This window comes from Amblyomma maculatum, chromosome 6 (assembly GCF_055883805.1).
Source record: "Amblyomma maculatum isolate TAMU_Amacu chromosome 6, ASM5588380v1, whole genome shotgun sequence".
Lineage (NCBI taxonomy): Eukaryota > Metazoa > Arthropoda > Arachnida > Ixodida > Ixodidae > Amblyomma > Amblyomma maculatum.
This window is the reverse complement of record NC_139349.1, coordinates 32,795,132-32,820,173: the sequence shown is the minus strand read 5'-3', so window position 1 is coordinate 32,820,173 and position 25,042 is coordinate 32,795,132. Positions and strand designations below refer to the sequence as shown.

General features: G+C 47.3%; 1 protein-coding gene across 1 annotated transcript; it reads right to left on the bottom strand.

Annotated features, from left to right (window-relative positions):
• Positions 1–4,088: 4,088 nt before the first annotated feature.
• On the bottom strand, positions 4,089–24,051 carry LOC146185425 (uncharacterized). The gene is made up of 10 exons (XM_084607818.1): positions 23,711–24,051; positions 23,072–23,336; positions 21,502–21,775; positions 19,482–19,651; positions 12,207–12,372; positions 11,079–11,328; positions 10,055–10,304; positions 7,802–7,874; positions 6,462–6,775; positions 4,089–4,256 (listed from the first exon to the last, which is right to left on the bottom strand). The coding sequence occupies exons 1-10, from the start codon at positions 24,049–24,051 to the stop codon at positions 4,089–4,091; spliced, it is 2,271 nt and encodes a 756-aa protein (XP_084463944.1).
• Positions 24,052–25,042: the final 991 nt, after the last annotated feature.

Here is a 25,042-nt window from a genome sequence, read left to right as displayed (position 1 = left end):
TTCATCGAGCAGAACTGTATGCATATGGCACGTTGCACCGCATTATAGTAAAAGCTATGTCATTATATCACAAGAGCGGCTGATAACAAAAAAGATATAAAACAAGTTTTTATCACTTTTGAAGTTTCTAAAGCTGCTGTCCTTTTTTATGCTCAGTGGCTTTTACGGGTATGAGATTTTATTCGTGAAACTCTCGGTAGTCCTATTTCCGGCTAAATATTTCCCGTTAGGTCAATTTTTATATCATGTTGCCTTCAAACTCTACCCAGGCGTTTTTGCGACTCTTGGCAGAAAACGCGGCAGCTACCTTCAAAGCGAAAAGCAAGCAAATAAACAGCACGTTCCGTTCGCCGCCAGTTATCAGCGGCCAAGCGCGAGCCATCGCGCTGACACGCGACTATGCATTACAGGCTGTTAACCGCATGCTGATAGTTAAACGAATAGCTAGTTCTATAGTCTTAAACATACTTCATTTGAGACGTTAACAGAATCGCTAACAAATCATTAACAGAATAAAACAGGGTGCAAGTTTACGCATGGCGGACATAGGTAGCCGCAGCGTAGTTTTTGTCGCTTAAAATGCAGTTCCGAAAATCTCCTTTACGTCGTATCTCGCCGTAGGTTTTCTTTATACTGCACAAAATCCTCATACTTCATCATATTCTATGCTGGAGTTATGCAGATTAATTTTATACTTTTTCAAATATTCATGATCAGTGATCCACCAATAGTTTAATTAATGTCTGCACTAAACATATAGTAGGCTTACTGTGGACAGAAGGCCTCGGCACTCTTACCCATATCTTACAAAAGAGCTATACAGGGATATATCGTTTTGCTGTGCGTTCGGGCCGCAAGCAAAAAAAAAAAAAAAAAAAAGAAAAAGGAAGTCGTTACTGTGGCCTCAACGCGTTAGACTTACTGCGTGCTAGAAATAAGCAACTCTTAGTAATAACACTTTGTTGTTGTTTGCAGTTAGCAGAACTTACGCCGGTCATCTCGTTCAACACTGGTAACCTGTGTAACTGCTTCTCGCACCGCAACTAAAACCCTTCGATGGTTAGGGGGACATCACTTCTGAGCACTAAACGTCCCCATCTGACCCCTAAGGTTAAGTGACCGTTTAAACAGAGTCAACTGCCCCACGTACACGCTGCATATGAAACGTGAGCTGAATGGTGCATATTTATGCATGATTGAGTCATCTCCCCATTAGAGTGCGAACGGCCTATAGGGGATACTATTGCTTTCGTCAGTGTTCTCCGGCGTGTCCACAGCCCACGATGAAGCTATTTTCCGGTTGCTATGCGTGGCCGACATGGTTCGCTCCTCTAAAATTAGCATATGTCGCGCCTGGCGCTCGGACAGCGCGGCCAGTCCAATGGCTCTGTAAGCCCTGGCGGAGTTGACGCTTGTTTCTTCCTATCCGACGTGTTTCAGTGGCATACAGAAGCCACCGTGGCGGAACCAATGAGAAGCAGAGGGTAGGGCTCACTCCGTTCATATGCGGTTGAGATACCACCGCAGCGCACACACTTTGCTCAGGGCGAAAACAATCAGTGGCTGTCCTAAGTGGTAATGGGCCGACTGCATAGCGATGAGTATTGATCTCAGCTGGCCTTTACCCCGGCAGACTGCTACGGCGGCATTATGCACCAATGGAGGCAGACCAACTAGGACTGCCTTCTGTGCCAGTAATCAAAAGAAGATAGCGGAAATTGCAGTTCTCTTTTCGCGCTCGTTAAGTTTGCTTTTAATAGTGACAGGCATGCAGTTTTATTCCTTTCAGCACACATGGCTGACATTACCGGTGCTGAACAATTTTGTTTTCATGGATTACGTCGACAGGCAAAACATCTCGTCTAATACGTTCAGTCAGGCACCCTAAACAGCTGCACCCGCAGTGTGACACGGGTTGTGTACAATGCCTTTGCGCTTAGCCCTGCGGCATAAGCATTCCGTGAGGCGAAAGGAAGGGATGGAATCTATTTTGTGGCAAGAGAAAGAGCGTCGAAAGCATCATTTTGATATTCCTGCTTAAGTGCACGTTTATAGACACATTTTTGCGTGGCATGCGCCGTTAATATGCCAGGTCACCACATGTCAGTGCACGTTAAAGAACCCCAGGTGGTCGAAATTTCCGGAGTCCTCCACTACGGCGTCTCTCATAGCCTGAGTTGCTTTGGGACGTTAAACCCCACAAACCAAACTGGACATTATCATCTACATTTGGTTGGATAAAAGGTACACAACAGTGCGCTATTAAAAGGTAAGTTCCTCTCACTTCACTTACACCTCGGAGCTGCGACTGTCATATACTGCTACCAAATTCGCCAAATGTAACCATGCGGCCGACACCGCAACCTTACGGGGCGCTGTTGTGCCCGGCGAAAGCCGCCCAGAAATTCAGCCGGACGCCAAACTTTTCCTGCGAACGCCTCCTTCACAAACTCTGGATACTTCTCTGCAAAGCACCGATGCACTGGAGGCGAGCCGTGCCAAGGGGAGAGAAGCGACGTGTTTAAACATGAGCTGAGCATCCAGACAGTTCGGCGCCGTGGCCCTGGCGGTGGACCCCTTCTCGCCCCGCGGCATATTTGAAGCAAGAGCGCAGCAAGCTCTCCCATTAGCCCTGCGAAAGTGCTGCCGTCGGATTGAACCATCTGAGCGTCAACAGATTCTCGGTTTACGGAGACTCAAGTGCTTCCGCTCGAGACTCCGAGAGTGAGTTCGTCACTAGCGTCCATCGGAAGCAGTTAGCCCCCTGAGACAGCGGACGCGGCGGAATCTCCCCGGCCGTCGCTGCGCGAGAACAGTCGCGTATGGCTATGTTAGCTTTTGGCCCCAGAGCCGAACTCGTTGTGTAAATTCCTGTAAATAGTGTATAAAGCTTTTTCTTAATCTCACCAGCGCCGACTCGGATTCATCGCTACCGCCCAGGGAGCTGACAGCCCTCGTTCACGAAACGGGTGACGAGCGCTACGCAACCAACTCCTTGGCACAACCCTGTTGACGGTGGGCTACTGTGTGATAACCCCACTGGCACAACAGCGCTCGACGGAATGCCGGCGCTTCGATCGCCACGCTCCCAGAGAGACAATGTGGCTGGCTTAAATCATCAAGTTACAAGAGCATGGGTAAAAAGAGAAACGAGCAGCTGCACTTTCACGAGCTTCACGCCCATTTACTTGCTAACCGTCTAACCTTGGCGGCATTCAATTTAGTTATGCATCCGGACGGCCAGATGGCTCTCTGCAAACGAAATCCAGACCCAGCCGTTGAATGTCTAACCAATGAGCGTGCCTGAAACCTAAGGTCTCAAGATGTTTACTTCTAAACCATAAAATGGGGCTATTTTAGGATCAGTGGAGGCCAAAAGTTTTGGAAAAGTGAGAGCTGCTCTCATCTTCGAGATTTTAATCATTAGGACATTTCATTCATCATTCGCTTATTTACATACAGGCTGCACACATTCATTGAACTATTATGTGAGGATAATTTCCTCATGGCACTGCACATAGAAAAGTAAACCTTTGCATGGAATTTGCCAGCCTGAACTCCACCACGCGCGTCTCTGAGAAGTTATTCAGCCGTTGTCACTTTCCAGCTCTGAGCGCCCTCGCTCAGTAAGCACGTGGTCATGCTCTACCTCGGCGCGCTTTCATACGGAGCGGACACGATCCAATTCATACCCATCATCTCGCTCAGCAAATGCAAAATCACCTCTACCTCTGTGCTCTCTCGTTCATGTAGCTCGCGGTCCCGATCGGCGCGTTACCTTCCAGTACACCGTTATACCATGCACAAAATCGTATAATCAATTTTCTTTGACCCTGCACGTGTGATCATATACAGTTGCACGGGAGCTCAACGAAATGATTCACAGAAATGCAAAAATCGAACACGTCCTCTCTCTTCCTTGCAAAACATATAAGAAAACACAAGGCATACAGAAATTATTCACTTCTCTTTGAGCTAAAGAGGCTACACAGTTCGGGTTGGGTGTTCCGAGAGCGTATGATGTATATTTTCGTGAATGAGAAGAGCTGTGAAGACTTCAGGTCTCTGAACTCGTTTCGCCTATGGCGTCAGGAGCGACCGGTATGGGTGGCAGCAGCCGCCGCACTGCAGTCTCGAAAAGGGTTGGGCTGCTTCGGCGGCGGCGGGCACTTGAAGGCCCGGGCGAAGTCTTCGTTCGTTGACGTCACCCGGTTGACCCAGGCGGCGCGATCGGGTCGCGCTGTTCCATCGCGCCGCTGAAGAAAAAAAGATAAGAACACAGCAATCTGAACGACTGTTCTTGAATAAACTGCTATGATAACAGCCATTTTTAACGGGAACCGCCAAAGTGAAGGAACTTTACGTTCCCCTTCCTGATCCTCTTCTTTTCTTATTCTTTTCCTAACAATAATACTTTTTTAATCTATACTAATTTATTCCTAATTCCTTCACTGCAAGCTTCGCAGCAGCTGTCCGAGCGAGATAAAATTTTAGGAGTGGAGGAACACTAACTGTATTCGACAAAAGCAGAATAAAAATGAAGTGTAGCTTCCTGGCATAGACATACGCTTGCGAAATATTTTTGTTTCATTCTCAGTCCTAGAGTTGTGTGATGCATCGCTCAAGCATTTTTTTTTTCTTCATTTTTCTACACCGCAGGCCGTTTTAATGGTACAGCAGTGCTTCGCCTCCACCTGTGTGATAGGTGAAATTTAGACACAAGTCAAGAGTACTTGATTTGTAACCGGTGAAAGGATTTCGTGTAATACAGGTCGGAGCGGCACCTAGTTACTGCGCTGTATCTTGGCTCTATTGTCATGCGGAACTAAGCGGTAAAGGACTCCGTTGAAGAGCACACGCTCGAAACTTAGAGCTTAGCTGAATATAATGATAATGTATTTCATATGTTTTCATCTTAGCAGCAAAGCATTGCGATGATTCTTTCACTGTGCCGTGGTCCAGTTATCTCTGTTCGCGCGTTTGTTTCGGAGTCCCAAATTTTGTATGTACGCATTAACGGTACGGCGGATAAAAGGGTCGCAGCCGATGCAGTTCTCTCACTCAGAGAACGAAGCTAGATTTGCGAAATAAGGGGCTCGGAATATGAGCTATTGATAAAGCCATGACGTGACCCTTAAATAACAAATTAAGTCAGTTCATATAAACGTTCTATAAACGTAACACTGCGGTGCAACGAATAGGCAGCACTCTAAATGTCAATGCAGATTTGTGAAAATTAGTTCTGTCCAGTAATCAGATCCCTAAAAAAAAATGGCCGTGTCCAACCCGACTGACCCTAGTTAACGAGCGTAGGCTCTGTAGGCCTCGTACTGGGTTACATCAGCAGGATTGTACGATTCAGCCTGACGCTTGCGATAGGGTGTAGACATCGACGACCACCGCCTCATCCATGCTAGACTGAGGAAGCCAGGCGCAGTAATCAGCACATATACCCTCTCAAAACAGCTGTCCCGTGGCGAGAACACCGATTAAAGGTAAAGCCCTGTCTCATCAAGGGACTTTAAGACAGAGTAGGAGCGCACGGCGCAGCTGGTGGTCACGTGAGTGAGAGGGTGACGTCACAAGCGGTTCTGCTGGCGGCGAGCCGTAGGAACGAGCGCGTGGCCCTGCTGTGGCGAGGCTGGGATGAAACTGACGCATGCACAGTACCTAGTTTCGAACATAAATGAAAATAAAGAATGGTAGCAGTAGAGCCTACGCTTTAAAGAAATTACGCCTGATTTGAGTGGTTAATAAAATGCGAAGCATATGCGCAGTGCTGCTTACCCCACTATATTTTTGTAATAATTTTTGCACTTTGTTATGCTTCGGTTTGCTTTGGCATCACCGAGGCGCCAGGTGAGCGGCTCGGAGCCGAGGTGGACGAAGGACCGCGCGTACACGTCAGCTGTTTGAAAGTAGAGGAGAAAGTGATGCCAGGGGAGAGAGTCCGAATTTGAGATCGTGCGAGCGACACGCGGCTACTCAGTCCGGAGCTACCACAGCATTCCCCAGGGACGGCCGCAGTTGTGATAGGCACCGCTCTCTCATTGGCTGCAGCTGTGAGGCCGTTCCGCCTTCTTATTGGCTAAGACGCGCGACGTATCACAACACCACCTTGGCTCGCGCTGTCGCCACAGTCTTCTTCGCGCCTCAAGCTCACGGAGAGATAGCGAGAGAGCAGACGTCGGACCGACACGAGCGAAATCCCTGGCCAGAAGTGCAATGCACTAAAGACTTTGTTGGCCATGTGTGCAACGTAACCTCTGTGAAGAAGAAGATGGACCCCTTCGCTGGACGCTGATGAGAAAGAAGAAGGTGTGTGGAATTGCCATCGCGCAGATCGTGTTGGTCTTGATCGCCCCGCTTCCCCGTCGACCTCGACGCCGTCCTGAACGTCCTTCTTCTACACCTGCTACAAAGTATGCTGAGGAAACATTTGCTTAAACTAGGACACGCACCCTATATCTTGAAGCGAGTAGCTGCTCTACGTCGGGTCCGTTGGCTTCGCACTGGTTGAGCGCGTAGAAGACGAAGAAGAGCTGCTCGGGCCCGTAGTGCTCGAGGCCCGGCAGTACGAGCTCGGAGGCGTGTGGCCACGCAAGGTATGCGCGCAGCGCCAGGGATAGCGCCCGCGATTCCAGCGCCGCATCCAGCCGCTCCGCGTCCCACGAGGAACAGCCACTCCGCTCGGGATGCCGCAACGACGACGCGCGAGGCTGCTGTTGCAGCCAGCGGAACAGGTACCGCAGCACGGGCTCGAAGGAGCGGACGCCTGAGAGATGAGTGTTTGCATATGTTCTACACGCAATAATAAAACTGCATAGATAGATGAAAAATGACTGCGATATCCCTTCAATGGACATTCTTCTTTACCGGTTGCGAACCGCCCTATCCCTTCTGCACCCACTGCGTGAGCCATGCTGCGACAATCACGTTAGCTCACGTATATTCCTCTTACGGTCCATGGATGTCAGTAACAGCAATTCTTACCAAAGAAACTGTCACGTCTTCCTGTCACTTGTCACTATATATGCAGCTATCGTTTGCATTTCTATTGCCTGCTGTCTTGTAACAAGTTTGAGTTCGAACGTCTCTTAAAGCATCCTGGTTTCAACCTCCCTCGTGTCGATGAAAAGTAGCTAAAGCTTACATGCAAAACGGATAATAAGTGAGGATACCAAGGGACAGGAAACGCGGTCGAGCATGGTAGATGGGTTGGGAGAGGACATCGTGAAATTTTCAAAACTGGAAGGCCACGGCCTATTTAGTAAGACTAATTGAGAATAATCAGAGGAGGCCTGTAGCCCCTGAGCGCAGCTCATAACGCCTTTGGAGACGAGCCATAATGCGCTGCATTGCGGAAAACGTAAGTGTACATGACTCTGTCTCAATTCACTTTCGAGATGAGTGCTACAGCGAAGTAGTGATTGCCTCTTCTCTGTAGGCTCAGCTAAGGCAAGCAGGTTTGCAGCAACGGTAGCTAGAGAAATAAACACGACCGACATTTCTGAACGCGCCTATTTACACGCTCATTCTGTTTTTCAGCACGACGTTTACCCTGAAAACAGGCGGTTTCTTGTGGGCGCGAAGGCTTCGATGTTACAATCATTTGTTGGACTGGAAGCTTAAGAATCACGGCCTTTGACAGTATGGGCATTATGCTGTGAGACGCCACTGAAGGAACGTCGCTTTAGAATTTCATTTCGTGTGTAAGCTTTGACTGCGTTATAGAATTCACTAAATTTACAGCTTCGCCTAGTAGGCGTGCCAGCACTTAATAAGCATGAGGGAATCTCACCGATGCGTGCCACCTGCAGCATTCCTATAGAAGGATCGGTAGCCCAGACCAAGTCGAGTGCTGCCGGTGGCACCTGGAATAAGTGCATTTGGCAAAGGTGCTAGTCAGTAATTTTATGGAAATGGCACTGCCTCACGCAACTGCGAATTTTGTTTTCTTTACGATGTGGAAAATTTAACGCTGTGTGCTACAGCGTTGGGAATAGAAGTGGACTATCCAACAGGCGCTCTTTCCTGGCCCCTGTTATTTCGACGCCTAGGCCCTTTTACCGTTCATGAGCGCCACGGATAGAAAATTAGCGCACTAATACTACTCTAGATCAACAATGACCACACTTGCCTACCTACACATACCAAACTCCGACGGAAAATGGAGTGGTGGTGAAGTTGAAGCGAAAAGCGTGTGGCATGAGCAGCTTTTGTTCCAGACAGCCCATATAGCGAACTCGAAAGACAAGCCGAGCATTGATATCTAATGTACTCGGTCACGAAGTTTCCGCATGAACACGCAACACTGAGTGGCGCCACTTTCGCTCGCGTTTAGGAGGAAACGCGCCGCAAATGGCTGTACTCTGTTTGTCTGGAACCTTTTGGAGCGGCGGGGCGTTTGCAGGAAGTCAGGCACGAAATAAACTGAGGGGCGTTTTCGCAATGAACGTAATGAGCTAACTCTGGTGTGTATGCGCGTTTTTGATTTTGCAACTGTGATTCTTTTATTACCTCAATATATGTTTCCTCTTACGTAATGACTTCTAGCGACCAGTAAGGACAAGTATAACTGAGACTATGAATGAAGTTATGAAGTGCACTAGTCAGGGTACAACAGATTTTGCGTAATGGAGGGTTGAAATGACCAGTAAGAACAACTATATACTGAGACTATGAATGAAGTTATGAAGTGAACTAGTCAGGGTACAACAAATTTTGCGTAATGGAGGGTTGAAATTATGCGCCTGCAATCTGGCTGTGCTCTCTAGAAGAATCTGATGACTTGAATTTGAAAGGTTTACTCCTATAAGTTAGCAATGAGTGACTGAACAGATTACGACACTAGTGGACAGTCCTGATTTAACCTTGAAATGAATGTCCCTTTGAAACATTTCCCTCTGCGATTCGCCTTGTGAGCTACGCCATTTCGAATAATACAGAACATTTCTATTATGGGCTTATATCCGCTATCGGTGGTCTACTCGTAAGGAATCTGCTCGTAAGCGAAAGGCATCGGGCTTGACTCGAAGCATCACCAGGAACCGATTGATTTTCGTAACGGCAGCAAGTATCGCCCGGGCGAAATTCCCTTCTTTTGGGCCGAGCGCTTGAAAAAGACACCTTCCCGTCTCCCCCAACCAAAGGATACATAATGGACTTAGTCTGGAAAGGCAGCTGCTGACGCGCTAAACTCTTCATGAAATGGCACGAGCTGGAGATGGAGAAAACGCATGAAACAGCCCTTCCTTGGACGCTTCTCCTTTGGATAGACTGTAGGATTTCTGACTTTGGTAAAAGGAGCAAGTGTTTGATATCCGGTGATCTTGCTTTTAGAGAAAAAGATAAAATTACGAACGGAATCATAGAATATGTCGTTCGTAATTCAACCTACCACGAATATATTTGACTGAGAAACTAAAATACTTCACTGCGATGAAATTCCAGATAAAGTTTCAAATGATAACGATGTTGAGGCTTAGATCTTGCACTGCGGATTTATAATTTTACAATGCCGTTTCACAACTGATCATAAAGTCTCCGGACCGCTGATCCTGCAGGCATTAATGCAATGACTTCTTTTTACGCTTCATACTATCGAATGGTCCTCTTATTCAAGTGGACAACGCATTCAGAGCAACTGTTGCCGCGAGAAACGGCAAAGAAATTTTCAGAATCTATCAGGCAAACTGCAGAATCAGCGCGCGGTGAAGATCCCAGGGCAAATGAAACAGCGCGTGCAGAGGAAATCAAAGTGTGATACCACGTGATATCATTACGTCGTACAACCTACAGGCGAATCAGTGCAAGGCCATGCCAGCTATAATCTGCCAAAGGCATGCCCATGATGTTTCGCTCACAACCTCGACAAACGCCCACGCCAAATTTTCCGCAGAACGTGTCCTTTAACGCCATTACGTCAACAAGATATGGCCCATGTAAAACGAGACAGCTCCTGTGTAGGCGATCAGAAGGAATGTATTTCGCACAGCAGATTGCCCAGTGATTCGTTTGTGAATCTCCATATTTTTCGCTTTAGGTGGCAGACCTGGAGCGTGGCTTCGGGCCCCGTCTCGTCACCATCCTCGTTGCTCTCCGCCTTGCCGGTGGCGACGGTCTCCTCGTCGCGCAGGACGAGTCTGCAGCGCGTAGACAGCAGGCCGGCTTGCCAGCGTGTGTCCGCAAACTGCTCCGGCTCGTTGAGTGCCAGGTGCTCGTTAACCATTTTCTTCTGCATCCAGGTGAACACGGTCTGTGACGTCGGCCAGGTCGCTGGGGCGACTCTCTCGCCGTAGAATCTGCGCCATGGCCAGTCAGCAGACATCGTGTGCCAATTGCCTTATACGTCTGGGAAGTCGCTTCCGTGGTTCTCGTTCGTTGTAACCACGCAAGCGGAAATGTTGCGGAGCGTTTGAAAACAAAAGCATTTCATGTTAATTTAATTCACGCACCACTTATAATTCAAGTATTCGTGTAAGCCATGTCGCACTTTGTTCATCTAAGCCTATTTAGCCATACTTGTATTGTTCTACAACGTCAATATAGAATAGGTCACACATTGTCGCATTCTCATTTGTCAGTGCTTGTTATTTCGTTTCAATCCGGCTCATAAAATGAAAACGAGGTCAATATTGTAGAACCAGGTTCTAAGATAACCACAGTCAGGAGAATCTCCTTTTAGGTAGTGTGCGAATGAAGAGTGCAGAAGCTAATTAACCAAAAAGAGACAAAAGAAAACGGAGAAAGAAACAAACCAAACAGACAAACAAGAGCACAGATACAAACGAACAAGTGACTTTTTAATGCACATGCAGGTATTATTCGCAACAACGCAAAAACATTTCTTGCAGAACCTCCACATTCTTTTTCTTTTTCATTTTTTTCTTCAAAGTGTCTGTTACGTAGCGTAGCCTCTTCCTCCAGTTGCACCTCTGTAAACCTTGATAGCATGAAATAAGTGAACGCAAGATTACTGGAAGAACCGTTCATTCTCCAGCAGACCTGATTCACAATGGCCATGCCTGAATCACGCGTACGTGCAGAGAATCAGTTTTGCGACAGAAGGGGCTTACTTGTCGGTGTATGCCTGTCGCGCCGTGGCGTTGTTCAACCAGTCGGGCGCGAGCGCCACCCAAGGCAGGGCATCCGCGCGGTCGGCCAGCATTGCTGAGAGCGAATCGTTGCCGGTGCTAAGCGCCCCCGCGCGGAGCTGGCCAGACAGCTGTCGCTTGAGGAACTCCAACAAGCCTCTTGAGTCCAGGCGGCGCACCAGCGGAGATCGAGTCGCTAATACGTGCAGCGCGAGAGCCGGCTCGTATTTGGCTGCGAGGACAGCAGAGACTGTGCAATGCTTGAGGCTGCCTGTTGTCGTAGATCAATGTTCATGACCAGCAGGACAGTTAGGCGTACCAAACAGAAACAAATGCCACAACTGCAACAGACTTACTCGAACAAAAATATGAGTTCAACTTCGTGAGGCGAAATTTAAGTAGAAATACAACATTATAGTTTGCACCAAAATGTCTTCTCCAGCCGACGCATTTGGAGATGTCATTAGACTAGAATATATTATTCTGCTGCGAACAAGGCTGCTCGCTTACTCCGTACCTAGGAGACTGCGCAAAGGTGCCGAATATTTCTATGCAGAACCCAGTCGGAAAAAAAACTACAGAATATTTTCTGATGTTACGACAGAATTTCTGTGCGGTTTTTGACGGGAAACCTGTTGTGACAACAGAACATGCTGTAGTAACGTCAAAAATTTCTATAGTTACAACAGAAAAGTACTATAGAACTACAGACAACGGAAATATACTGCAGAAAAGTACTACAAAACTACAGAAAATTCTGATGGTTACGACAGAACTACAGGATATTTTGTCGTATTTTTGACACAGTTCTGTAGTTTTTTTTCGACTGGGAAAGACCGGAAATGACCATTTCCTAAGAATGTATTTGTAGCTAAAGTGAGAATACATGACCGTTTTGCTCTGTTAAGCCCAATATCGCTGGTTCGCTGCCTCATCTGGAAGGCTGCACTAATATGGCGAATTGCGAAAACACACTATTTATTGATGTTTCACAGCATGTTCGAAAACAGTCCCGATAATTTATTTTGACGTCCTCAAGAATCGACGTCCGAACAATGGTCATACACAAATGTAAGGAATCCTGCGAGGTTCCAGACGTTGACGCCCTACCTATCATGCGGACGCAGTGCTCGGCGGCTGTGCGCGCTGGCGCCGTGTCTTCGACGTCCAGGAGTCGACACAGGAGCTGCTTCTCCGGTCCAGCCGGCAGCAGCCTCGACGCCAGCAGTGCGGTACGCAGGCCCAGGTAGTTGAGCAACTCGTGCTCCTTCACTTCCTGTGTCGTACAAATCTCCCTTTATAAGCCGAAAATGATATGCCGAGAAAGAGAAGAATTTGACATTTTGCCTCGTTCGCTAGCGCAGTAATAGATATACTGCGCAACGAAATGCGTATTTCAAACGAGACTTGGTAGATTACAAAGTAATTGTCGCGGCTGTTAAAGAAACACGCCTCACCATTTCGCCCTCTACTTTAATAAATACGCCTATTATTCATGCCTTGAGCAGCAGTTCTTGAAAGCCTGCGCACAGATATGTAAATATTTTGCGTCAGAACGTTACGCTTTTTTACAAGCTTGGTTTGCGAGTTGACACTGAACTGCTGCCAGGCTAAGCAGAAATTGAGGAAAGCTGGTGTGCTATGCGTGCAGACTTTTTTTTTTTTAAACGTATTTCTCGAAGCGTAAAAAAGGATAAGAAATTGAAAGCTATATTTCAGAATACGCAATTCAAGGAGATATTTCAGAACACACGGCGTTGCAAATAATGTAACCAACATTGCGTTTCGTCAAGCTTCGCTGTTGGCTGTTAAGCAGGTATTTGTGGTCCGCCGCGCCGCAGCGGCTCAGGAATTAGGGTACCAATCTTGCTGCAGGTGTTGTTCATCGCGCGATCCCACTGCATATTTCAGCAGACATTTACAAATTTCTCGCAATAAAGTGGTCAAAATATAAATGAAAATATTTCATTACACGAATGTCAGCCGAGAAGGACGTTGAAGCCCATTAATATTAGCTAGCAAGTAAGTGATTATTGTTAACTTGTGATTACAAAAATTTAATGGTGGTACAAAATGGAGAGTTCGTAGCCGCCACAAGGTGCGACATTATAAGTTTTTGAAACATAGAAAAAGTCGTACCCTAAGTCCTTCGGCTTGTGCACATGTGGTGCTTGGGAAATTCAGTGCACACGTAAGTTTCTTTTGTCACGTGTAGCAATGCCCCCATCGCGCAAGTCGAATTATCCGCGCTATCGTATCACGTGATGCACTTTCTTCTGCCTCGTCGCTTGGTGCAAAACAGAAGACTTAATCGGCATGTTAGCGACACGCCACAAGCGCTAGAAGTTGCTGACCTTGTAAAGTGTGCTTTAGCTTTTGTCCTGTGCTTGTGCTTCTTACCCTTTTGCAACCAGCTGGAACGTTTCGTTGAGATTACTGTAACTACCTTCGTTTGAGACATTCGAAGGCTAAATGCAGACGATCAATGCGATTGGTGCGGCAAGGTATGCTTAAGCGTTAGCGCTTCTCCGGAAGGAAAGACCACTGCCGCTAATTGGTGCAGACGTTCGAGCGAGTGACGTCATCCAGTCGACCAATCAGCGGTTGAGACTTCATGCCCCAATTTTGTTTTCCCCGGTCCAATTCATCCCTTCACTCTCCTCACCATATACTCCAGCAATCACGGTTTCACTTCCCCCCTCCTGCCTTCTGTCGATTTCCTCTCCTCTTTTCCCATTCTTCCCATAGCGCGTGTCCTGTGTCTTCTTCTCTTGTGTGTGTCTTCCCGTGCGCTTTATCTTCAGTCAATTTACAATGCACCATCTAGCCCAACTTCAAGTTTTGTTAAACTATCTTTTCCCATTCCGAACCTTTTCCCCCTGAAACCGGAGAGCAGGGTTGTCCTTCAGAAACCTTTGTCCCCTTTCTACCGCCGCTTGACGCACTGCCGTCAACGCTGGTCACTTTCAGCGATAATGGCCGTTCCAATGCTGATGTACGTGGTTCAAATCTGTAGCCATATCAGCATTGCAACACATCATCGGCTGGCGTTGCGTTAGCACTCTATTTGTTGTCCGCCTGGTACGCTACGTTTCGGTGTTGTGTAAGCAAATTATCAAACGTGATCTATTTGTGAGAACCTAATAAGACTTTTTCTTCGTTCCATAACTGATATGGTGCCGTCCGCAGCTACAAACTCGTCCTGGGCCCTAAATCAGCAGACTATGCTCTTTGAAACGATATTGATTTTGTTTTGTTTTCTGCTAGACTTTCAAATTACTGATGCCCTCCTAGGCTGCAATTTTGTTTTTGAAACGTTTTTGTTTTGTACTACCCAATGAACAATATCTTAAGTGTTCGAATAAAGCAACCCGGTACGCCCTCTGTTTCATCAATTAACACGTTCACATTGCGAAGGTTTGGTTTGGTTTGGTAAACGAGGCTTAAAGTCCCAAAACGCCGTGAGGGACGCCGTAGGTGAAAAGCTGTGGATAATTTCAAACAGCTGGGGTTTTTATCATGCGTTGGCATTGCGACATCAGGCATTTAATCTGTGTGTGCGCGCATGAAAGCCTATTTGAGGTTTCATGGCACATATGCCATACACTGGGTTGAAAAATTACTGTTCCGACATATTGGTGTTGAAATGATTAAGCTTATAAAGCATTTTGCAGCGCACGTTTCCGCTTTAAGGAGCAATATGCAGCGATAGCGAACGCCTCTTTCTTCTTGACTGTTTAGTTTACAACTACGCCCCAAAACGCAATGCGCGAACACTACCATGCACAGGAAGAAGTTGCACACAGAATGTGCAGCCTTTGTTAAAAGTACGCAGTACGTATGAACAAAACTGGTTTTCCTAATGGCTGTGCAAAGTATCTTTCAGATGCGATTAACTATGGCCCCGCTGCGGTGGCGCAGTGATTAAGATGCCCGACTACTGTAACGGAGTACCCGGGACCGAACCCGACCACCGGCTGCTGCGTTTCGATGGAGGTGAAATGTAGAGGCGTCCGTGTGCTGTGCGATGTCAATGCATGATAAAGATCCCCAGGTGGTCGAAATTGATCCTCAGCCGTCTACTACGGCTCCTCTTTCTCTCTTTCCGCTTTCAATTCCACCTTCCGGAGATGCATGGACTCCTGCCAGTACTGCGCCGAAAGCGTACTTTCGTCGTGTTGCGATGGCGCGCGTGCCACATTCATGTTGTCGCTTAGAATCCGCATGCATCAGATATAGTTGCATGAAAATGTGTCTTAAACAAACGGCACTTAGAAGGGGAACATGCGCTGGTTAGCGCTCCTCGAGCAAAAAGGGCGCAATGACAAACGTTTCCGTAGATTCGATTTCTCTCTTTTCCGGAATGAAAGCTCGGAAAACTGTGACAACAGCCCTTCCGTGAACCCGGAAGGCCGCATGTGGTTCAAACACACTGAAGAGGAATTAAGAGGCCGCGACCAGATGGCTGCGGCGGGCATACGGCGCTCTTGCGACATATATGCGTAGAACCCTTGTCCCGTCGGGGTGGTGCAGTGGTTACGGCGCTCGACTACTGTGCCCAAGGACGCGGGATCGAATTCCGGCCTCGGCGGCCGCTTTTCGATGACGGAGAAGAGCGAGGTGCCCGTGTGCTGTGCGATGTCAGTGCACGTTAAAGAACCCCATGTGATCGAAATTTCTGGAGTCTTCCACTACGGCGTCTCATAACCTGAGTAACTTTGGGACGTTAAACCCCACAAACCAGTTGCGTAGAACCCTTGATTTCCATCGATTCTGTGACTTAGACATAGTGCTTCAGTGTTTATACCTCGAGGATACCTGCGAACGTTTTAAACGAGGTGCATCCAGACACCGCGCATCTTGAATAAGCGCAGGAGAGGCACCAATTAAACTTTCCCAAAAGCTGTATGTATGAAATGATATGTGACCTCGTTCTGTATTGTACCTTGAAATAAGTCCTTGGGGCATGCGCTTTGTTTCCCCGGGGTGGCATGACCACCCTGGCGATGACGTTTTTTCCTTGCACCCTGCTGGAAATTTCTGCTTAAGTAAGGGGAATAAAATGCAAGCTTGCCGCCTATAGCTCGGTAACCTGCCAGTTTAACTCGGTCACGGTACCGTAGTACGCGCACAGTGCCTGTGCCGATAATTTCAAACCAACTAGCCCGACAAGTTTTACGAAACAAAGACATTACCGGGATGAAGCGTGGACTACCGAGTATCGGCTACACACTCGCTTGCCGATTTTGTCAACACGCACAGTGCAAAAATGAACAATCACCGTGCACTTAGCCCATTTAGGTGTCTTAATAAGCGACCATTGCGGCAGTGGACTGTCTTTTTGTGTTAAAAAATATATATCTGCTGTGGAAACAATAAGGCTCCCAAATTACGACTCTCTCATTTCATGGTAGTGCTGTTGCGACTGACAATTACAAGCGCTTAGAGTCATCCCACGTCGTCTTTGGACCAGTTTTTCGACATTGGCTCAAGCAGCGCAGTTGCCCATCTGAAGTGACATATATTTGCGACGTAGTTTATTGCTGCTATCGCGCGCGCGGCAACGGCCTGTCGAATCTGTCATACTCGCGAATTCCAAGTGGCAATCTGAATGCGCCGCACGTGGTAAGCATACTAGCGGACGCCTTCGTCTGCTACGTGCACCGCAAGCATGGCGGCCGGCGGAGCGGTAGGAAGTCATGTGCGCCGTGCCGCACACTGGAAATTTCCTTTACTTGGCGCACGTTCGTTGCAGTTCTCCTGGAAGTGTAGGATTGGCGCTACTGCGTCGCTCTTGTCGCGTGGCGTTCTCACACCCATAATAATAAAATACGGATTTATCCGCCTTCGTAAGCAGACAATAGCAAAGCACAGGTCTCGATGCTAAGATGGACTCAGACTGGACACGTTATAAGCCACCACAGGTTGTCCTTTATTAAGAACGAAGCCTACAACCTCGCATGCCTAAATTGCCAGGAATTGGAGAGCCAATATTGCAACTTATGGGGATATGATGTCAAGCCTCCACAGGCTCACATGCTTGTGCCACTCATTCCGAAGAGAGCAGAAATCAACTGCTGCTCCAGCAGGAGAAAAAAAAAAAACTCAGGAAGCTATTTTTAACTGGGCATTAGAGATCACCCGTGTTCGGTGGTGACACTGCTGACGTGCGGTCTTCTACTATCGTCCAATCCTTGTAAATTGCTTTCTCTCTGTCCTCACAGCCACTTGGCATTCTCATGTAACTTGACTGTCACGTGATTTTATCACTGATACTTTCACGCTGCCTTGTTTAGACGGGGGTGAAACCGTCATCGTGACCCCTATGTTGCCATATAAATGCAGGATCACTAGACAGTGAGAATGAGGTACGTTTCTCGCGTGTCCGGCGTGGCTAATGCCAAATGACGTGATATTTTTGGTTCGCTACCTGTTCACTCTAATTAATCGAAGCTTTGTGTTTTTAGAAAAAAATATGCAGACATGTGCAGCTGATCAGTTAAACAACATGAATATTCACACTATACATTCGCACTGAGATTCACACTGGTTACTTGAAGCGAAACCAGGAAAGAAGTACATGAGCACAGGGAAAATACATAACACGGTTATAACGCAGTTATTCCACAAAAAGGATGTCCTCGTGGAGACGCATTACCTCCAATTTGGCCTAAACAAGAGGTTGAGATGGTTGTTGAGCACAGAAGACACTGTCTCAGGAACTCCTCTTCTTTCAAGAAAAAGAGCTCTTCTGACAAGTAACTGATAAGTTCACGACGTAGACTACCGAGTTTGGCCACACCGATACCCACCTGATACGGCTGCGCAACATCTTCGCCATAAACTGGAAAAACCTGCCGCTAATAACAGGAGAGCGATGCGACCAGTGGGAAAACGACCACGAGAAACAACTAAGCAATACAATGCCCTATCCACAAAATCCCGCATGAACCACGAGCCAGAAGATACGCGCTATCACGTAGGTGACGGTTGCGTGGCGATTAGACTCCATGAGCGGGCAGTTCGGGCATTCAATGGAGTGCACAACGCTCCATCGTTCCAGGTGGTCGCGAATGGGCAGCACAATCCAGCCCAGTCGCAAGACCCGTAGGTGACCCGGGAGCAAGGAAAAGCCCAAGGCACGACACGCATTGCATGATAAACGCCGATTTGCCCGCAACAGCTAACAATAGCTCACCCATATTGACCACACTGTCTTTAACAATACTGATGTTGGGGCAGATGAACCTTGCATGCTTATGAAAGGCAACTAATGCTAAATCACGTGATATTTTTGGTATCGGTACCTTCCCGCGCCACTAATCAATCCGAACCGTCTAGCATCCTAGCGCCCCACCCTAAGCCGATGCCTTCAAAAATTTGTAAGGGATAGGCTGTAAAAAACCAATACGAATGACTAGTTTGACGAAAACAATTTATTTTTCATGGCTACCTGGAACAAATCATCGCTAGCAATCGCCGGTGCATTCATTGCATCAACTGCGCAGATTTTCTAAGCCATACACTCTGAGACTGCGCGGAGGAACCACCTGCGGCAGATCTGGTCATATTTCCCTCGCTTGAAAAAGGAAAGCTGTTCTCTCCAGTAAGGACATGGACGTCCAGGCCCAGGTCACGGCAAGAGCGCAAGAGGTCGCCCACAGACTTCAAATATCGGCCACCCGGAGCTGCTGAGAAAGGAGTTTTACTATTTTACTGGCAAGTTCTCTCTCTCTCTTTCTCTCTCTCTCAACAATATATTATGTGGTCTAGTTATGTCGCACAAACCATCGAAGAATCAATGCTCGGCCATTTCAGGCTGTCGGCTACCGCCTGCCCGTGTTTTTCACTCAACGCCGACGCCCAATTTTCAATGTGCCGAGGCCTTTAACGTTATCGTGTTAGAACAGATGAGTGGAAAAAGCGTTCACCATGTGTGTTCTATTCACCCACGAGATAAAGATAATAAAAATAGGCTACTGGCTCAAGAATGTTTGTTTTACCTGCTGCGAGTGCCAGGGCGCTTATGAGCTTGTCACTTCCGACGCTCCGAACACGCATGCGGGGTTATATAGCAAGGCAGCAGGAACATCATTGATGTTCTACAGCGGGTCCAATAGAAAGTGCCAACTTGTCTAGCGAACAACCAAGGATAGGATCACGTTGGACAAGTGGGACACGCACCCTCAAACTGGCTCGCCGATGTTATATGCTGCGCTGATTGTGCAGAATTCCATGCGCATCACTGTTCGCAATATTTAAATGGCACAGTGCATACACAGCCATAGCATATGACGGGCTTTAGGAAGAGGACCCCTCCCATGCATACATGCGTAAATAGTAGCAGTGACAACGTCAACAGATTTACTTTTGGCAGCAACGAACCTTGAGCAGGTCTGGAAGTGCGTCGACGTAATATGGCGCCCGGACGACGACTTCGTTGACGGCCTCGCGAGGCTCGAACGCCTCCTCGATCACCGTGCGCAGGTTCCACGAGGCCCAAGCGCTCAGCGGTATCTTGCCGGAACGCTGTCGACGGCTATCAGGATCCGCTTCTGCATCGCAAGTTCTCCGTGTGGTTCGCCATGAATAAGAAACTACTCCATAACTAAGCAACAGTGTGTCTTCGCTAAAGCCAACAGGCGTCAAAGGCAAGGACAATGCGCATGGCTAAAAATTGTTTTCAAAGCAGATTTGATACAAACACGCATTAAGGCATCAATATATACCAATAATATATACATATATGAATAGGAAGATAGTTAAAAATAAATAAATCCTGTTTACATCGGGAATCGAACCTTCATCCCTTGTATCCTCAGCCGAGCACTTCAATCAAGTGCACCACGCCTGGGATCGTTAAACGCACATCACAATTCTCCTTGTCTACCTTGAGGATGATAGTAGCGATGACATTGACACTGCAATTAGTGATAATAACAATGATGGCATTAGCAATGATAATGGCGGTGCATTTAGCTGATAATGATAATTAGAGCAAACGTGCTGCACCGTGTGCACCAGCAAAGCGTAGGCTTTTGCCTTTCTGCAGTGTAGATTCCACAGTGCTCTCGGAATTTTTGTTGGCAAAACAAAACGGCAAAGTAGACAAAAGGCTCTGACAGCCAGATCTAACCGAGAAAGCGCCCATCCACACCATGCGTCATCGAGAGCAGCGACGATGTACATACATACATACATACATACATACATACATACATACATACATACATACATACATACATACATACATACATACATACATACATACATACATACATACATACATACATACATACATACATACATACATACATACATACATACATACATACATACATACATACATACATACATACATACATACATACATACATACATACATACATACATACATACATACATACATACATACATACATACATACATACATACATACATACATACATACATACATACATACATACATGCATACATACATACATACATACATACACACATGCGTACGTACGTACGCACGTAGATACATACATACAGACATACAGTATGTATTTACCTACTGTATTATAAATAATACATATTACTATAATACAACAACAACAGTACACCAATACTCGACATAAGATATCCAACCGTATATGACGATGTGTATTTACATACCGTAAATAGTAGAAAATATAAATTTTTTATTCACTGCCATCGTCTGAAGCCTCCTCTGCGTCGTGCATGCCGATGAGTCTTCGAACCCATCGCTGTATTCCTACCTCGTCTGTGGATGAGCGACGCGTCTCTCTAAGGCCAGCTAACTGGTTCCGGGCTTACGTAGACTAAATCAACGTACACTCCGTGACCATTCGGCGTGTTCACCTTGCAACAGACCACCGATAGCGAGCGCTTGGCGGCATTTAAGGGAACCCAATCTCAAGTTTGCCGGCGCGAATGCAGTTCGCGCTCTTCCCCAAGCGGAGAAATTTAGAAGCGCTAGTCGGGCGCGACGCTATATTATTAGAACGTCTCACACCGTCGTATAGACTCTTATGTGTGTGTTCAAACACTGTAATATAGGCGCCCACGCATACGTTTCATGAAATGCATTCTTCATTTTTTTTTTTTTCAATTCTTTCTATCCCCCATTTTCCTTCCAACGTAATGGTGCAAAAATTATTGCTTAGTTAACCTCTCTGTACTTTTCCATTATTCCCTATGTGAACTGTGCATAGATGTCCACCAAATACACCATCAAACTCTCAGTGCGTGGTCAGACATAACTGCACACACTCACCTACTGCACCCACTAACTAGACACATCAACGAGCAGTCTTCAGTATCGTGCGCATGGGGCATATGCAACGATCCTCCAGCGTGCGTTTAAAGACCAATAATGAATGAGTGCAGAGGTCCATACCAGTTAGGAACAGCGTGGTGTTCCAAGGAGGAGGCTCGTCGCCTCTGCGTGCCGCGTCCAGCAGCTTTTCTACTCGGTTCACGTCCAGAGGCGGTGGCAGCTGTCCTCCCGCCGACACGAAGGCCGTGTCGGCCGCCTGCGCCACCTGGGAGGCTCCCGTGGCGGGTCCATCGAGCAGCAGCCGAGGCTCCGCCAGGAATACGTGTCCGTCAGCGCCAACGCCCATGCGTAAGATTGCCGGCTCGTTGGTGAAGTAATACGCATTGCCCAGCACCTGCGCAATTTCCAAGAACGAGATAGAGACACTTGATAGAGGTATTTCAAGCAAGACTTGCTCTTTGTGCAAAGCAAAACTGATGAGACACTCAAGTATATAAACTGAATTAATTGTTCCTGATTAAATTGATAAAGTTATTTTGGTTTGGTTTAGGGGGTTTAAAAGCAACTCAAGCTATGAGAGACGCCAAAGTTGAAGGCTCGAAAAATTTCGGCTAGTTGGGGTCTTTTAAGTTCATTGACATCACACAGCGCACAGGCACCTTGCTTTTCGCCACTGTCGGAAAGTGGCGGCCGCGGCCAGGAGTCGATCCCGCACCCTTGGGCATAGTAGTCGAGGGCCCTAACCACTGCGCAACGACGGAGGGACAAAGTTAGTTGCGCGAGCAAATGACATGTGGTAGACCTGCCTTACAGGTACACACTTAAGGGGCACAAACCTGTATCTTACCAGTGTACACTGAAGGGGCGCAAATGCGGAGGTTAACTGGAATGCACAGTTTTAATTGCATGCGTTCAAACACAAAACGAGAAAACTAAAGCAGAGTCCGCAAGATAACAACGCTATTTGATGAATTACAGCTGAGAGTTCAAAGAAGAAATGGGCATGGACAAGTCATGTAATGCAAAGGCAAAGTAATGAAGTGATGCTCTTCTGTCGCTGATGGTAACGGACCGAATTATAAGGCAAGCGCAGCAGGGACATCCAAGAAGTTAGATGCGCAGACGTGATTAGGAAGTTTACGAATAAAATTTAGGCGTATTTAGTACCATTCCGGTTTTGTCCGTCCCTTCCGCGCAAATACAGAGCTAGGCGTACCTCTCGCTATGAGTACCTCTCACACCAACTCAAAGTAGGCTGGCTGCTGTCATGCATATTATGCATAAGTGGTCTTAGGCAAGCCGCACTTTTTTATTTGTCCAAACAGATAGTTAAATAATGATTTCATTCTGGATACCAGAAATAAACTGCGCCTCGAGCAATGAAGTGGCCGCTGATTTGCATTCTCTGTCTGAAAGTTCTTTCCATTGATGGCCCCTATCTTCTTCTTCAGTCTGGATATAGTTGTCACCGCAACATGCCAGCATTGTATCCTGTCATTCTGTGTCAAAAAGAAGGCTGTCCAGAATAAAGCTTGAGCCTTATTTGGCAGCCTAGAACTATCCAAGAGCAGAGCAAGAAGGCTAATAAATGTCCTTGAGTCTGAGTAGGCGCTTGTCCCCGTCGTATAACGCGCCCTTCCTTGTCCATGTTGCTGCTCGCGCTTCAGTCTACTGTTCGAGCAGTCCACACCTTGGACACGTCCTCGGCATTGGCCGCGTCACGCCGTGGCTGTGGCCATGGGGCAACACCGGCGCTGTCCAACAGCTTGGAGCGGAGCTGGGCACCGTCCTCGGGCCCCGGCTTGAGACACTTGCGGTAAAGCCGCCGCAGCGCAGCAGGCAGCCAACGGCTGCCGGCCCTCCCTACCAGGAGCTTGTGCAGGGCACCAGAGAGCGCTGCCTGGTGAGCGTGGTCCATCGTGTATCGGTAACTTCGGGCGTCCCACAACTCTGACCTGCAGAATCGACCAACCAATTAACTGCCGAATCAATCGCATCACGTTACCTAAAAGTCGAAGCCCATGTATACGTGCCTGCGTGGAATTTTAATACTCTTAGGCCACATTCCCGGCGAATTCCAGGTGGCCCACAACAATGCCTCAGCGCAGCCTGTATTGCGGACACACACATTCGAAATGAATGCATTTCTTCGATTTCTTACATAACATATCGTAAAATCACATATGCTGTAAGTATACTTGTCATGAATTGAAATGCTTCTGCACATTTTCATCAATCAGAGGCAGAATGCTGTCATGCTACAATGCTATAGCTCAAACTTTCGTCTTGGGTTGAATCAAGCGAATAGTGCATAAAACGGGCGTAATACCGGGGCTCACTGGCGCTACTGATCCAGCTGTTGCAGACGTGGCCGAATAGGTCGTTGCACGGGTTGGTCGACGCGTCGAGGCTGACGTTGGCTGCCGCCGTGGCGCAAGCCTGGGAGCGGCACGTCCGCTCATGGACGTCTTGCCCGCGGCGGGGCTGCTGTCGCGAAGGGTACGAGATGGTCGTGGTGTCTGGTGTGTCGGGCGAGCGGTTTGCGTGCTCCCAGTCACCGCCTACGCTACTAAGAAAGAGCAGATTGAGCAGCAACAGCAGGAGGAAGACGGCCACCATGCCGGACACCAGGAAACACACCGTGCGGCTCTTGCCTTCTTCAGAGCCCATCCCGGCCGTGTCAACGCCAGGGCTAGCGACATTCTGCGGTCGGTACAAATGAAAGGAGTGATTTTATGGCGATGCCTTCGTGTTATTAAATGTTTACGGTTATTATGGCGACCATTAGCAATTTCAGTATAGTGTACCAATGGTGGATTACGCAGCGAGGTATGGACCAAAAGAACAATGATAGACGTAGCGTAGAGAGCTGGTCAGTGAGCAAGCGCATGTTAATTACATCATAGTCGAAATCAAGAGCGCGTAATGAAAATAAAGGCCACTGGAAAAAAATCTACAGAAAATTCTGTTTGCTACAATAGGACTTCTGTTTCGTTTTTGTTTTTTTTTATCGTGAACTTGTTGTGACAACGAAAGTTTCGGTAGTAACATCAGAATTGGGTGTATTTGCAACAGAAAAGTACTACAGAATTACTGACTACTGAAATGACAGTATAACTACAAAAAGGTGCTACAGAACTACAAAAATGCCTTATGCTACGGCAGAACTACAGAATATATTGTACTTATTACATGGGTCCTGATTATTATTTTTTCCTGACTGGGAGGATAATCTATGGGCCCTGGTATGATAACGAAGTTTATTGCAAGAAGAGGCAAATATAGCATGCGGCGACAGGAGAGATGAATATTTTGACGAGATTAGGAAGTTTGTGGGGATAGATCGCAGCTTGCACTCCCCACGGTAAATTGAAGGTTGACGTGAGAGGCATGTTACATCGTGAATTTTGGTTTCGGTTCATTGGATTGTATTATTGCTCCATACTGTGTGTCTGTCTGTCTTTCTCTGTGTGTGTGTGTGTGTGTGTGTGTGTGTGTGTGTGTGTGTGTGTGTGTGTGTGTGTGTGTGTGTGTGTGTGTGTGTGTGTGTGTGTGTGTGTGTGTGTGTGTGTGTGTGTGTGTGTGTGTGTGTGTGTGTGTGTGTGTGTGTGTGTGTGTGTGTGTGTGTGTGTGTGTGTGTGTGTGTGTGTGTGTGTGTGTG

Coding starts and splice junctions, on each gene's coding strand:
- LOC146185425 (XM_084607818.1), bottom strand. CDS start 24,051: ATGGGCTCTGAAGAAGGCAAGAGCCGCACGGTGTGTTTCCTGGTGTCC. Junction 11,329..12,206: donor GCACTGCGTCCGCATGATAG/GTAGGGCGTCAA, acceptor CTGTCCTCGCAG/CCAAATACGAGCCGGCTCTC. Junction 7,875..10,054: donor GGCCCGAAGCCACGCTCCAG/GTCTGCCACCTA, acceptor CACTTATTCCAG/GTGCCACCGGCAGCACTCGA.